Here is a 14,933-nt window from a genome sequence, read left to right on the forward strand (position 1 = left end):
CAGTGCTGACAAGCATGTTGAAACTCCGTGATGAGACCAGTTCCAAAGCCAGAAAAGTGCTTGGAAGTATTTGTACCTAAATAAATTTGAAGACCAAAACTAAATAAATGTGATGTTATAAAGCACAATAATTGAAAAGTGTACTTCATGAATTTTTTTTGGCATTTTCAAACTATTGTTTATTTCCTAAACTTCTACCACAGTGTAATGAATTTTGCATGTAACGACTAGAGAAATAGACTTAATAAAGCCAGATATGATAACCTAATATAGTATGTCCAGTAAAAAAGCCTATGACCAATAAACTGAGCATAATCTCAGAAAGAACATGTATATTAAATAAAATAAGTTACCAAGGACTGTTTCTTACTTTCTATCCTAAGAGACTGAAAACAAAACAGACTAGATTTCCATTAAACTAAGATGATTTATATTAATCTGTGCCTGGAGCCTCAGTGACTTAACAGGTATCACAGGTGCACAAAAATAGCCAATAATTTAGTCAAGCAAGCACTGTCCTCAGTAACAATTCAATAGCAGCAACACTCAAATGGACCAATTAAAATAATATTATGAAATTGTTGTTTTCTGTGTTTGGGCCTGTGGCCAGCTCCAACCTTGAACAAGACAGGAAACATACATTGCAGGTGTGTGAGAGATTTCCTGTCAGGACTGTCAGGTGATTTTCCTTCTAGGCCCCTCTGCATATCACATCCTCTTTCTGTTTCTCCTACACATTCCCACCTTTAAAGCAAATACATCATCTGCTCCGCTCCTCCCCACCCTTGATAGTCTTTACTCAACACTGACTTGGGAGTGAAGACAGGTATCATCTGTGGTAAGTCCTTCTACTTACTGGCAATTGCGTCTTGCTAGATTTATTTTTCATTCCATAATTCAAAAATTACTTATTAAATAGAGTTTATTTGCCAGAAGTAAATCTTAATTGGTAGAATACCAGATCATAAGGGTGATATTTTGAAGCAAGAAGCTATCCTGTTTTAAAATATGAATGAGACTAGATAGTCATCTGCCTATTCAAAGGTAGCCTGAATTTACCATGGAATATTGATAATTTAATAATACCCAAACAACTGTCTCCATCCAGTGTTTCTACTATGCCATGGGTGATTTTAATGTGTCCTTGTATTCACAATCACTTGCAAAGGTTATATCATAGTTTCAGTTTTACAAAACCTTTCATGTGATCACACACCTATTGGTTTAATCCTAAGACCAGAAAACTTTAGCATGATTCAAATACCTATATATTGAATTCCCTTATATATTAGAATATCAATATATATTCTATGTATGAATGACATCGCCTCTGCTGCCCTCTTACGTGTTTCCATGTTTACCTCTCCTGGCCGTGAGACCTCTTGCTGACTGTTCATTTCACTCACTCATTCTTTCCACCGAGGTAAACCCTAGCACTGTGCCTGCCAACCCTGCCCTCTCTGAGATTGCCCACACTTTAGAATAGCACATGGTCTAAGACACTATCCTCCACTCTCATTGTCCATGGCTTTGGCTTGTTTCATTTCCAGGGCAGCTATTTTCCTTAGCAAATGGAAATAATCCAATAAACTCCTCAGACCTTCAGAGCTGACAAAGCTTCATATGCTACGTCCACGTGAAACATTTGAGTGTTGAACGAAAGAAACAAACTGTAGTGTAATATCTGGAACACATTTAGGGAATGTGAGGGCCAATGTTTAAGGAATAATGAATTGTTTCAGATTAGTAAGAAGAGAGACATTCTCTCAATCACTAGGTTGCCTGGGATACCTTCATTTTCCTAAAGTCTTGAAAATGGTTTTTGATTCAGTACCACTGTGGTTCAAAACACTTACTAAAACCTCATCTTAATTTGCAGTCACACTGCTGGCACTTTGCTATGGCGAGAAGCTGCTCTTTCCTACAGGGTACAAGTAGAGGGTTGAAGGGACCGTTCTCCCCTAACCTCTCATCTCATCACACAGCCAGTATGGCCATGACGGTCATACTGAGTAAGTCACACGAAAAGAGTTTCTGAAGCAACTTTGTAAAGTAGTCTCCTTCAATTACCTGCTGAAACCGAAGCTATAATCACAGAGGGTAAAGGCTGGAATTCAACAGGAATTTGGTACGGTACACCACAGGATGAATTAAGTCAATTATCTCACAGTATTACAACAGACTGAAAGAAAAGCTGCGGGTGTAATTAAGACAGATGGACAGGTGGTTCTTTTACTAATACCGTACATGGCTTAACAAAAATGGCTGTTCTGTCTTTTAAAACAAAATTTTTTAAATTTCTTTTTGTTTATTCTTTGTATCTTTCACATCGTGCATCTTGGTCCCATTCATTTCCCATCCCTGTGTATCCACCCTCTGCCCTTGCAGCCTCCCTCAAAAAAAAATTAAAATTTAAGAGAAAAAGGGAGGGGAAGTCTCATCAAGGAAGCTGTAGTGTGTCATAGTGAGTCACACAGTAAACTCTTTTGTCCATACATCTTTACTTAGAAGTTCATTGCCAAGAGTCATTGGTCTGGTTCGAGGCCAATGATTTCTGCTACACTATCAATGCTGGGCCCTCACTGGGGCTCCTCTTGGTTATCCTGCTGTTGACCTGTATTGCAGAAATCCTGCAGCTTTTGGTCTGAAGAACCAGTCCCTTCACGTGCTCCAGCAGATCACAGATGGGGTGTATACTGGGGTGGGCCAGCCCATAATTCTAGTTCTGGGCCTGGGTATTTGCAGGACTGTTGAGCCTGCCAACTCTCCCTTGTCCTCCTTTTTTTTTTTTTTTTTTTACAGAAGGTTAAGACTCTATAGGTATTAGTGGTTGCTACCATTTATAAACGTCTTCTTATGTGATGAAAGATATGCCATTCTCCTGTTATGGACAGGAGTTTTGTTTATGGTACATGTCTCAAAGGAAAAAATCAACTTACTCAAATGGCTGCCTAGTGCTTAGAGAATAACCCAGGTGAGAGAAGCAACTGTGATGTAGGGAATGCAATATGTAAGACAGTAGGGATGGAGGGGTGCAGGGAGAAAGAGGAGGAAGAGGACCGAAGCCAGGAAACGCAGGAGATGGGGAAGGGAGGGGTTTGAAGCAGCAGAGAAGCAGAGGGGAGAAGGTGGAGCAAATAAGGCAGTGGGTGTTTGAGGAGCTGAAAGGACAGAAATCACAAGATGCACTGTCTGGACACTAATGGATAATTTGCTTGTTTGTAAATGATTGGGACAATTCTAGGTCATTTCCCAGCACGCTTGTCAATGCCATTGTTTTGCTGAGTTTTTGGCCTGAAACCCCAACCCTGATTCACAGCTTTTGAAGATAAAGGTTTTCTTTCTACCTCCCATACCTCCCAACATAATTCTCCAGTCCTGGCTAAATATTTTCAGAGATCTAAGCATAATACTGACAACAAAAGTGAAATTTGTCAATTTTTCCCATCACATACAAAAATGATCTTGATACAGTGTATTGTTTTAAAATGGAATCGACACACACAAAGCGCCATCTTAAGGGTGAAGGAGGAAAGAACAGAACTGAAGCCATGATGATAAATGGTGTTTAAGACAGCTCAGTACTGCTCTCAAAGAAGTAGATGAAATTCCATAAAACCTGCCAACACACACACACACACACACACACACACACACACACACACACACACACACACACCACTCCTGATACGAAAACAAGTCTGCCGTCTGAAATTTGTCACCACAACGCTCGAAGCAGGCTGTCTTGCTTGCTGTGCAAAGGCTGCTTAAATTTTTAATTGATGATGCATGCCTGTAATCCCAGAATTTGAGATGTGGAGGCAGGAGGCTAAGGAATTCAATGACAGCCTTGAGGCCAGCTGTGGCTCTGCTTCTTCCTCCAGGTCATTGGCTGAATTTGTCCATGAGGGTGGAGGAAGCAGAAACGGGGAACAGAGTTTGCAGAGCTGTGGGTGTGACAGAGACAGCCCTCTGGGAGACAGACTCGGTGAATCAGCTCAACTTTATTCCAGAGTATAAGGAATATACAGGATTGGGGGGGGGGGATCCTGGGGACAAAACCTAATTTGCATTAAATGGCACACTCCTACCACAAGGCTTCCTATGTGGCAGTAGGGTCCTATAGCAGAGCTCTTAGTACAAGTCTTCTAGCAGGAATCTGTGCCAAGAGTCAAGCTAGATGAATCAGGTATCTGGCTTAGAGACAGCTTTCAGATAAGATCAGTTCTCCCGGCACAGGGACATTCTCCAGATAAGGGCAGGTAAAGAGCAGGTAGTTTTGCTGGGGAGGGAGGAAGTCTCCATGTTGTCAAGGTTTTGGAAAAAGCTGCCAGGCCATGATAGACTGCAACCTCTGTCCAGCCAGCAAAGCCTTCCAACAGCCAGCCTCAGCTATTTAATATATTCAGGGCCAACCTGAGTTTCATAAGAGCCTGTCTCAAAACCACAACAACAAATAAAAGTTAATTGTGCTAAAACATACCTGTGATTCCAGCTTCTCCGAGCCTGAAGCAAAATCATCAGTTCAGGGCTAGCCTCCACCACTTAGCAAAATCCTTTCTCAAAAGTATTAAATAAAACACAGTGACTGAAGAGATGGACCAGCAGTTAAGAGTGCTTGCTGCTCTTCCGGAGGACTAGAGTTCAGCTCCTGCCAGGACAACTGAGTGGTTCAAAACCACCTGGAATTGCAGCTCCAGGAGATTCGACATAATTACGTTTTTTCCGTCCAGCTCCTCCCATGTGCCCTCGCTCCACCCTCTTCCACACACTACCGTTGTATAGTTCCTGTCAAATTTAAAAAGAAAGAAAGAAAGAAAGAGAGAGAGAGAGAGAGAGAGAGAGAGAGAGAGAGAGAAAGAGAAAGAAAAAGAAAGAAAGAAAGAAAGAAAGAAAGAAAGAAAGGAAGGAAGGAAGGAAGGAAGGAAGGAAGGAAGGAAGGAAGGAAGAAGAAGAAAGAAAGAAAGAAAGAAAGAAAGAAAGAAAGAAAGAAAGAAAGAAAGAAAGAAGAAAGAAAGAAAGAAAGAAAGAAAGAAAGAAAGAAAGAAAGAAAGAAAGAAAGAAAGAAAGAAAGAAAGAAAGAAAGAAAGAAAGAAAAGAAAAGACGGGGAAGGAAAATTGGCAGTAGAGCACTTGACCCCCATGCATAAACCCCTGGTTTCTATTCTCAGTACTTAAAAAACAAATTAATCGGTAGTTGACTAAATAAAGCATGCTTCATTGGAACAGTGACGTATCATACAGCCATAAAATTTATAGTGATCTTTGTGTGTGTTCAGAGATGAAGTTCCCAGGTGTAGAAATTAAATAAACTCCAGGAGACTGTGAGATGTGTTCTTCCAGCTGTGTTAAGATATGTACATGCACATACTTAGCTTCTAACAGGACATACACCAGCCCTGGCTAGAGCATAAGGGAGGATGGCCATAGGTCACAGTACTTGCCTTGTGTGCGTCTTTGTGGTATTGGCAATTTTTTCATAGGCACATATCTCTTTTCTATTTTTAGAATGGAAATAATTTTTGAATTTTTACACAAAACAGCATTTGAGAACTTGAGACTGAAGGTAGTGTGGTTTTTGTTGTTGTTCTTGTTCATAAAAGGAATTGGTGGGTTTCTTAGAGTAGGTTTGCAAGAAACTTCTTGCTTTGTTGCATATGCTTGTTAACCACTCATAAAGAGTGGTCCTCAGAATGTGCTGTCCAGGGTAGGAGAGCAGGATCTCTCCATGATAGTAAGAAGGCAACCATGTGACAGATATCATAAAAAGAATATACACTGGGAAACTAGCCACCAGTTGTAGTGCTGGTTAACCCTGCACTGATGATCCCATTGGAACTGTGACCAACTGAATGACCACCTGAAATTCTCCAAACAGAAGAGCAGTCTATGGGAAATGCTTTGAAAATGTAAGGAATCTTATAAATCCCTTTGGATAGACTCACTGTAGTCTTCATCTCAACAGATTCAAGAATGAAATAGAAATCAAATGAATATATGAATGTATAGACCTGTGTAGACATCGAATTACCTAAGTTCAAGGATTTAAAGATTATGTGTTACTCAGCATGGGCTCTCCTTTGATCGAATTGAACAGCATAAATGTAAATAAAACAATTGAGTTAGGGTCTACAGGTGCCAGTGAATAGTGAATTTAGAAAAAGATTGGGAGTGAAGGAGAGGGGTAAAGAGAGAAAGAAGGAAGAGGAAGGGAGAGGGGGAGGGAGGAGAGAAGGGAGGGGGGGAAGTAAGAAAGCTAGGGGAAGAAAGAGCAAAAGCAAGGGAAGGAGGGAGGGAGTAGAGAGGGAAATGAGAACATGGTAGAGAAGCGGGGACTGGGAATCTCAACTGATTCCTGGAAACAAAAGAAACAAGCGACATGAACAGGAATTGACAGATGCTCTGCTGGTCTGTGGTCTCCACTTCATTACGTTACTCAGATCAGAGAAAGTGTAAGCATAAGTCAAATGATACTGTTATTTAGCTCCTGGCGAAACTGAGAGAATAACAAGATAATCTGATTTTACTGTAAAGATGCATCCCAAGTCTAAATACATAAGGCAGCTCCAAGACAGTTAACAAGAAAACACTCAAAGCTTGGAGGACTGTTTTCAGTTGTTTCATCTGGCAAGCCGGCTTACTTTCAAAATACGTCTGTTGACCAGAGGAATACACAGTATGCATTTTCTTCAGGCCAGTCCCACAGCGCAGCGGGGTAAAGGGCTTTGTATCCCAAGACCTGGGTTTGAAGTTCAGAAAAACAGGATGAGAGCTCTGGCCCTCAGACCTGTCCTCTGACTGCCACACGTGTGAGCTGTGGCCTGCACATCCACACACATCATAGGCACCATAATAACAAATAATAATTTCTCTTCAAAACGTTCATTCTCTGACTTATAAACAGAATTCGTAAGTGTTCTCAGGACGTTTGGGTTTTTTTCTTCTCCTATAGAAAGCAAGGCTGGCCAGGATCCGGGCAGCCAAGAGTGGAAGTGCGAACGCCTACATGCAGAGCAAGCGGAATGGGCTACTCAGCAACCAGCTGCAGGTACAGCCAAGCCTTTGCCTCTTTGTAACCATGGGCTCATCAGCATGATAGTCATTCATCTCCACTTAACCATATGATTTTATTGCAGGTAATTATGAAAATGACTGGTGGAACAACAGAATGTCATTTTTATAATTTTCCACTGTACATTGTAGTTGCCTATAACAGCTTAGAAACTGTGCTAGGAGATATTACCAGTGGTCATGATTTCTGTTTCCAGGAATGAATTCCAGCCCCATGTTGTCCACTACATCCTGTCCACTGTGACATCGATGATGTAAAAAATTGTCAATCATTCCAATGCTTCATTTTATTTCAAAATTACATGTGTTCCTTAAAGTACACTTTGATAGGGGTCTGGGATGAGATATGATATCTTTCTCTACTTCTGAGGAAGAAAGAGAAGTGTTCAGTGTTACAAAGGCCACATGGTCGAAGTAGAACTTGATAAACTCCTGATAAACTTAGTCTAAGAGGGATTTGAATTTTCACTTCAAGAAGGTGTAGTCTTAAACGACCAAATGGAAATGTACCCGCTGATCACCCAGACTTAATTACACATTTGTCTTTTTTTAGTGAGTAAAGTGCCGCCAGTGAGTCTCAGAAAGCAGGCCAGGAGTCTGTGTGCACATGGGTAGCCCAGATTCCCCTGGCTTGCAAATTAAAAGAAAGTTCTGTGTCTTCCCTGTGTTACAGTCTTCAGAGGATGAGCCGGCCTTCGTTAGCAAATCCGGATCCAGTTTCGAGACACAACACCACCACCTGCTTCACTGCCTGGAGAAAACCACGGTAAGAGACCAGCAGGGCTGCAGCCTTGCACCCTGACGGCAATTCTGTTCACTTCTGTGCAAACGTGATGTCTCCGAGCAGGATTTGAGTCTTGGCATCTCTAGAAAATATGCTAAAAGAACAGTTACAGAAAATTCCACAGTAATTGAAATTACTTAGTACCAATTCAACTTCGAAATTGCTATAGTTCTTATAGATGCTTGGCCCTAAGTGGCTGCATTAAGTCTTATCCAAGACACCAGAAGAATAAAGAGAGAAAGATATCTTCCAATAACTACTGAATGAAATATTGCTTCTTCTGTTTGTAAAATAATTTAAATAAGGAAATAATAAAATTTCAAGTGTAAATGAACTATCAAAGCTATCACAAAAACAGGAGAGAACGGATGAGAAAGCACATATTCCTTTTATTCACAGGTATAATGAATAGAGATAGATATTTTAAAATTATCTTTTTAGTACAATAAAATGATAATAACAGAGTGTCCTGAGATACAAAGAAGTCTCCATTTCTTCACTTGTATACTATCTGTGGGAATTCTTCCACAGCCAAGTCACCCATTATTAAGCTAGCTGTTCATGCACATCACAGTCTGTGACCACTGAGTCAAACGAAATATTTATCATGTACGAATCGGGTCAGCTCACTCATCAGTGATACATGATAAATTATATATTATAAATTATACATTATAAGGAGATTGAATTCTAACATATCTCCCATCAACTTGTTTATCCAGATAGTCATTCAGCAAATAGATATCACTTGCCTGTTCTACAACCATTAGTGAGGCAGATCCAAGATTTTGTGAAACCGGTATAAATCCATCACCATCAAGCCTCCATTGATAGGGCAAAACAGGAAAGATGGATGTACTGGGGAAGAGTAGTGAGCCATGTAAGCAAGAGAGGGGCCACAGTTGAAGCAATGAGAGGCCATAAGCACATAGACTCAAGAAATCTTCCCTGTACACTTCTTTGGGGGGGGGGGGGGGTTGTTGAGAGATACAAATGAACTTGGAATTGGGAGGACATAGAGGCAGCAAAGACAATGTAAGGGCTTGAGAAATAGCTCAGCCACAAAAGGCTCAGGCTCACACTTACAAGATTTTATAAATACAGATAGAGAACAGACAAATGGATGAGGAGGCAGGGAAAGAATCTGAAGGTCCCCAAGAGATACAGGAAGATGCCGAGGGAAAGACAATAGCCAGATCCTGTGCTGTGGAGATAGATGGGTGATGATTATCTTATGATAAGTGGAAAATTTAGAGAATTAATTAGGGTAGTTGCATAATTATATTTAAATTTTAAATAAAGTTATACATGCACTTCTAATGTAATAGAACACCTTAAAAGTTAAGTGATAAAGATTGATTTATTTGTCCCTCTTCTGTCTTTTCTTTTTCCCTATTTTACCATGGAAATATATTTCTAATAAAATAAATGTCTTTAACCCCAAGAAATAGAGTTTAGTTTGAGCTACCTAGAAAAATCCACAGCAACCAGAAACCGAGCATCTTCTTTTATTCCAGTCCCTAATGAGATAAGTCTGACTGCTGTGCATTCTGGCTGTTATCATGTGTGTTGCATGTTCACTGTGAGAGAAAAACACAGATTATGAATCCTTTGTGCAGCAAGAATTAACATGAAATTTTGTCACCTAATCGTTGTCCTCTGTACTCAGAACAATAGAATGTTGAATTCTATGTACTTCAAAATGCTACTCTCAGCAAAGAAATGACAAAATGAGTAACTAAAACAATCTATTTCCCATTAGGTCATGAATTGCTTCAGTTGTTTTACTAATATTTTAGAATGAGAGATGGTTAAGTGAAATCCAAAATGTGCAAAGCCTTTCATTATAAGGCTATTTCTACACACACAGAGATAAAATAGTAATTGAAGTCATTCTCCAGCAATTCAGGCTAAAGAATATTTGCTCTTACATTTCTGAGGCAAAATTCTTATGTAGGCATTGCAGGAGGTAATTCTTTCCTGTTTTTAAATTAAAATTTATATGTGGTCTGTAAAGTGTGGTATGTGAAATGATGCATCTTACTGTATGTCTCTGAGTGGGGAGTCAGGAAAATAGAGGTGATGAACAGAGATAAGAAAAGAGACCACAAAAGCTTGGAACTAATCTCTTGTGAGATATGTACATATCTTACATTCTTTATTAGAAAAATAATAGTTTTCTATATATTGAGAATTTTAGGGTAGCATCAAAAGAAATGGAAATGCCTGAGGTTTCTTGATTTCTAATTAAAAATGTTTCTATGATACAGGAAGGTATTTGCTGATATATAGTGAGCAGTCTAACTTAAGACATTCTATTGTAGTAGTCTCTTTTTGTAAGTTTAGTTTGCTTAGTGAAGTCACTGTGAGTTTATAAATTCTTTGTGGTTATTATTTATATACATTTAAGATTTTTGGTGTTTTTTTATTTATAACATCCTGATTTTATGCTTAAGGTAACAAATGATATTTGTAAAAAAAAAAAAAATGTTGACTTGTAATAAACACTGGATCAGCTTGCCCATGTCAATCTCTAGATCTAGCTAGAAAGATTCTTTTCCACAAAAATTTCCCCTCAAGGAATTTTCACTTCGATATCTTAGTGTTTTGGACAGTCATGTCACTTACCTATTGGATCAAGTCTAACCAATTTTTAAAATAATGATATTTAATCTCTTTTAAATTAAAAAAAAAATCATTCATCTGCTTTCTTCACGTTTTCGCACAACTCTCCTACAGAACCATGAGTTTGTGGATGAGCAAGTCTTTGAAGAAAGCTGCATGGAAGTTGCCACGGTTAATCGTCCTTCAAGCCACAGTCCCTCCATGTCTTCACAACAAGGGGTCACCAGCACTTGCTGCTCACGGCGACACAAAAAAACTTTCCGCATTCCTAATGCCAACGTGTCGGGAAGTCATAGAGGCAGTGTGCAAGAACTCAGTACAATTCAGATCAGATGTGTAGAGAGAACTCCGCTATCCAACAGGTACTTGGAATTTATCTGTACTATGTAAATACTTGTCCTGGTTCATAGACCACGTCCGCTATCACCTCTAAGTCCCAGTTCCTAGGAAACCAAGGAGACAAAACTGACAAAACCAGAACAAGCATATTCAAATAGGAACAAAGTGGCATTAGAAGGCAGAGGACATGGCTTGTTGGATACATTGATTGCCATGGAGTCCTAAGTACTTGAGTTCAGATCCCCTAGAATCCACATAAAAGCTGGTCATACATTGCGTGCATATAATCCTATCACTTGGGAGGCAGAGACAGGCAATCCTGGGGACAAGTTGGGTAGCTAGACTAGCTGGAATTGGTGAGTCAGCAGGAGATCCTGTCTCAATACATAAAGTGGAGAGTGAGTGACCAGGAAGACACCCAACATGGAACTCCCTGCTCTTCCCTCCTCCTTGTCCTCATGGGAAGTTTGCCATAAGACTATCACATATAGAGAACTTCAGGTTTTAGATACTTAGAGCTATTATTTTGAGGTTCTTAACATATGACCATCATTAAGTGGGGTACTTTCAAGGAACTGTACATTTCAGACAAACACCACCCCTAAGATTTTATGGCCAGAAATATTATAAAATCTCCATGGAATGACATTCCACGCTGGCACCTTAAGCCTTTCAAAGTTCCCGCCAAAGAAAACTATTTCACTTTGCTCATCTCAGACATATAGTTGTTATCTGAGCCCTTTTCCTTATATTTGTATAGAAAATACTTTGAGAATCAATTGATTGAACTAAGTTGAGCATGATTTTAGGAATATAATTCATTTTAATTAACTAACATTTAAGATCATATATATTAAAATTGTTGTAAATGTGGTATTTCTTATATATTTAAATGTCATTTATTAGTAGTAAAATATACATTCTTCAGTTACAAGAAAAAAGCTTTTAATAAATAGCCTAACCTGTTCAAACCTACTTTTCTCCCTCATCAGCCGATCCAGCTTAAATGCCAAAATGGAAGAGTGTGTTAAACTAAACTGTGAACAACCTTACGTGACCACAGCAATAATAAGCATCCCAACACCTCCAGTAACCACACCAGAAGGTGACGACAGGCCAGAGTCTCCTGAGTACTCGGGAGGAAATATCGTCAGGGTGTCTGCTTTGTAAGACACAGACCTTGTCACAGGTCTAAGAGAATCGGAGCCCTGAATATGGAAAGAATCTAAAGTAGAAGAAAGAAGAAATAATAACCCCTTTTTTGCAGATTAAGACAGCAAAGCGAAGGTTGGAAGTGAAAAAAAATAAAGCTTTCAAAGTTGAGGATGTGAATCAAAACAGCAAATGGCATTTCTAGACAGAGTTCGACCTGCTCACAGAGGAAGTCTCTGTGACCCTTTGACTTTGTGAATGAGCACAATGAAATGCCACCTATTGATGCTTCTTATGATCAGAACTCTTTTTTAATAAAACAAATAAAATGAATCTTTGAACATAATGTTCCAGTTGAATGCAAAACAAAAAAAAAATATGGAAAACATTTTGATAAAAATTTTTCCTGTTAAAACCATGAACATTGGCTCTGGTGAAGATTATCGTAGATGAACAAACTCATACGATCCATTTGTATGGACTGAAGGAAACCATCCTAATGCATGCTAGAATTCTTTGGAGCAGTGATCTCAGTTTCCTTATGTTGTCTTCAGAATAGGCATGATAAACTATACCTGTAGAAAGGGGAACTTTCTGTGCACTTACAATGAGCTGATTGTCCATGTTCCATGGTGGGCTGTGCAAATAAACTCCTTTTAGCACCGCAGTGTTTCTCATGGGGATGCACACTAGTAAATCTAAAGTGTTTGGATAGTTCAGTATTAATTATTGTTTAACCTTGCACCTAGTCATTGTTATAACTGCAATAATTCATTCTATATCTGTTGTATCAGGAATCAGGAATTTTTTTTTGACTCTCCATATATTCATAGATACAGTAAGAGCCACATTCATAGAAAACCTGTCTGGTGTGGCTAGGTTTTAGGTGACTTTTTAATCCAAAAACTATTGTGTCATGAATGTTTTTTGGTAGTATTCTTTGGTCCACTGTATTCCAGGTGACCCAGTGCATTAATCTGTTCCTAGATCTCTCTAGTGTCTTTCTCCCAGGTTTACCCACTAATGACAGGATTAGTATTTACTGTAGTAAAAAAAAAAAAGTTTCCTGCTTTTTGTATTTCCCAACTGGTTATTATAAGTAGACTGTCATCAATCCCCTTGACAAAAACTAGAGTAAAGGAGTTGACATGAACCATCTCCATGTGTTCTCACTATTGAGGAAAACGCAGACCCTGGAAACACCCTTATGTGTTTCATGAGAGGAGTTAGGTGGGACTAAAAATCATAGAATGGATGATCTTCAGAATCTGTCTCAGTGTATTATTTATATTGCTTCAGATCTTGAATACATTTGAGAACACCTGAAATGCAGAGGTAAACTGAAGTGCTTCATATAGCAATATTTAATGAGAGCAGGCTTTTGATGCCATCCAAGAAAGTAGCAATTTATCTCAAAAGACCGTGTATCACAAGGCACAAAGTTCTCTGCAAAATTAGGACAGGAATGTGATGATGTGAAGCTGACCACTATGTACATTGAAGTGAAAAGTCTTGCTATCTTTTCACCCTTAAATATCCGCAGACATGTCTGCACGTGACAGTGTAAAAAGTTTTATGTCGTGATAAGTTTTGTTCATTCCAAACCACCACTGTAAGAACGAAAGTTTAGTTTCTATACATGGATAAAGTTAATGATTACTCCTCTGTCATAGAGATTTTGAAATGCTTATCACAATTTACCATAAAAAGGAATTAATCCAACCATTTTCAGATAAAGCCAGAAGTCATCGATTCCCTTTTATAGAATAGCTTCTAGAACTGTTCTAGGCACACAGTAGATCTTCATCAACAGCTTAGTGACAGAAAGGAGAACTCAGCTTTCTCTAGGGAAGACCTGGCTTTATTCCTCGTGCATCTTTTAAAAAGTTACTAATCTTCCTACGGCGTGAATATTAACAATTCTATTTAACACCTGCCTCTTGTCACTTTATGCTTCTAGAGCAAATATATAGTGAAACTTCTTTGATGGCATTTATTGACAAACCTTTTAAAATATAGACTAAGGAAAATACAATCAGGAACACTTAACATCTTTTGATTCCCAATAAGAAGTTCTATTTTCATGTTCTTAGTAGTACAAATAAATGAAATACATTTAGCTGATTTTGGTTGATAATTATTCTTCCTCTTTTGAATTGTCATTTATCACAAATTATTAACTTCTTCAGATTTTCACAGAAAAGAAATTTTAAAAAAAAAACCTTTTGATGTTTTAGGTGATTTAAAACTGTACTGTGATGGTGGCGAATGACTATTGATGACTGTGTTAAGTGCATCTGTATTGTAAGTGACATGTAATTATTTCTGTGTATCATACGGAGTAGCTAAGGTCATTGTTTTTTGACAATTTTGTTTGAAATTCATATATCTTATTTCAAAGGATAGCATAATATCTGCATTATGCTGGAAAAAATAGACTTTTGGAGAATACTTAAATAAAACATGTGCATGCTTGAACAGGACAATATGGTTGACTGTGGCCCTTTTTTTCTTAGATGTAATTCCTTTCTAAAAGATATCTCACACTCATAATAAATCTAAGAGAATCCTACACTCATACAGACTAAAAAAAAAAAAGAAACCAAAAAAAAAAACCACCTCAGTAATTCACCATAATCTAAACTGGTTAAGACAGTAGTTTTTCAACAGTGGGGTACCAGGAAGAGACTTTATAGGGAAAAAAAAAAAACATTAGAAAGCCCAGACTTTAAGCTATGTACACACTTCCCACTCTTGTTTATAGCAAGCAAAGTGAAGCTTTGAAGGGCCAGCATTAGTGAGACCTCAGCTCAATTCTTAATCAAATAGAGGAGTTTGGGGTAGGAAAATGGGTGATTTATATGTCTCTAGTTATGTGTGTACATAGATGACAAATGACTGATAGAAAGATAGAAGGTGATAGATAGATGAGAGAGAGATGAGATAGATGACAGGCATAAAT

At 38.5% G+C, this 14,933-nt stretch overlaps 1 protein-coding gene across 1 annotated transcript in view; it reads left to right on the plus strand.

The window, feature by feature from the left end:
* Kcnd2 (potassium voltage-gated channel subfamily D member 2) overlaps nt 1-14,457 on the plus strand; it is a 498,777-nt gene extending 484,320 nt beyond the window's left edge. Inside the window, exons 3-6 of the mRNA XM_052720788.1 lie at nt 6,953-7,048; nt 7,745-7,837; nt 10,595-10,842; nt 11,812-14,457. Of these exons, the coding sequence (XP_052576748.1) occupies nt 6,953-7,048; nt 7,745-7,837; nt 10,595-10,842; nt 11,812-11,989 (615 nt within the window). The 3' untranslated portion in view covers nt 11,990-14,457. The remainder of the gene's footprint in view (nt 1-6,952; nt 7,049-7,744; nt 7,838-10,594; nt 10,843-11,811) is intronic.
* The last annotated feature ends 476 nt before the right edge of the window (nt 14,458-14,933 follow it).

This window comes from Peromyscus californicus, unplaced genomic scaffold, assembly GCF_007827085.1.
Source record: "Peromyscus californicus insignis strain IS unplaced genomic scaffold, ASM782708v3 Scaffold_6__1_contigs__length_162567912, whole genome shotgun sequence".
NCBI lineage: Eukaryota > Metazoa > Chordata > Mammalia > Rodentia > Cricetidae > Peromyscus > Peromyscus californicus.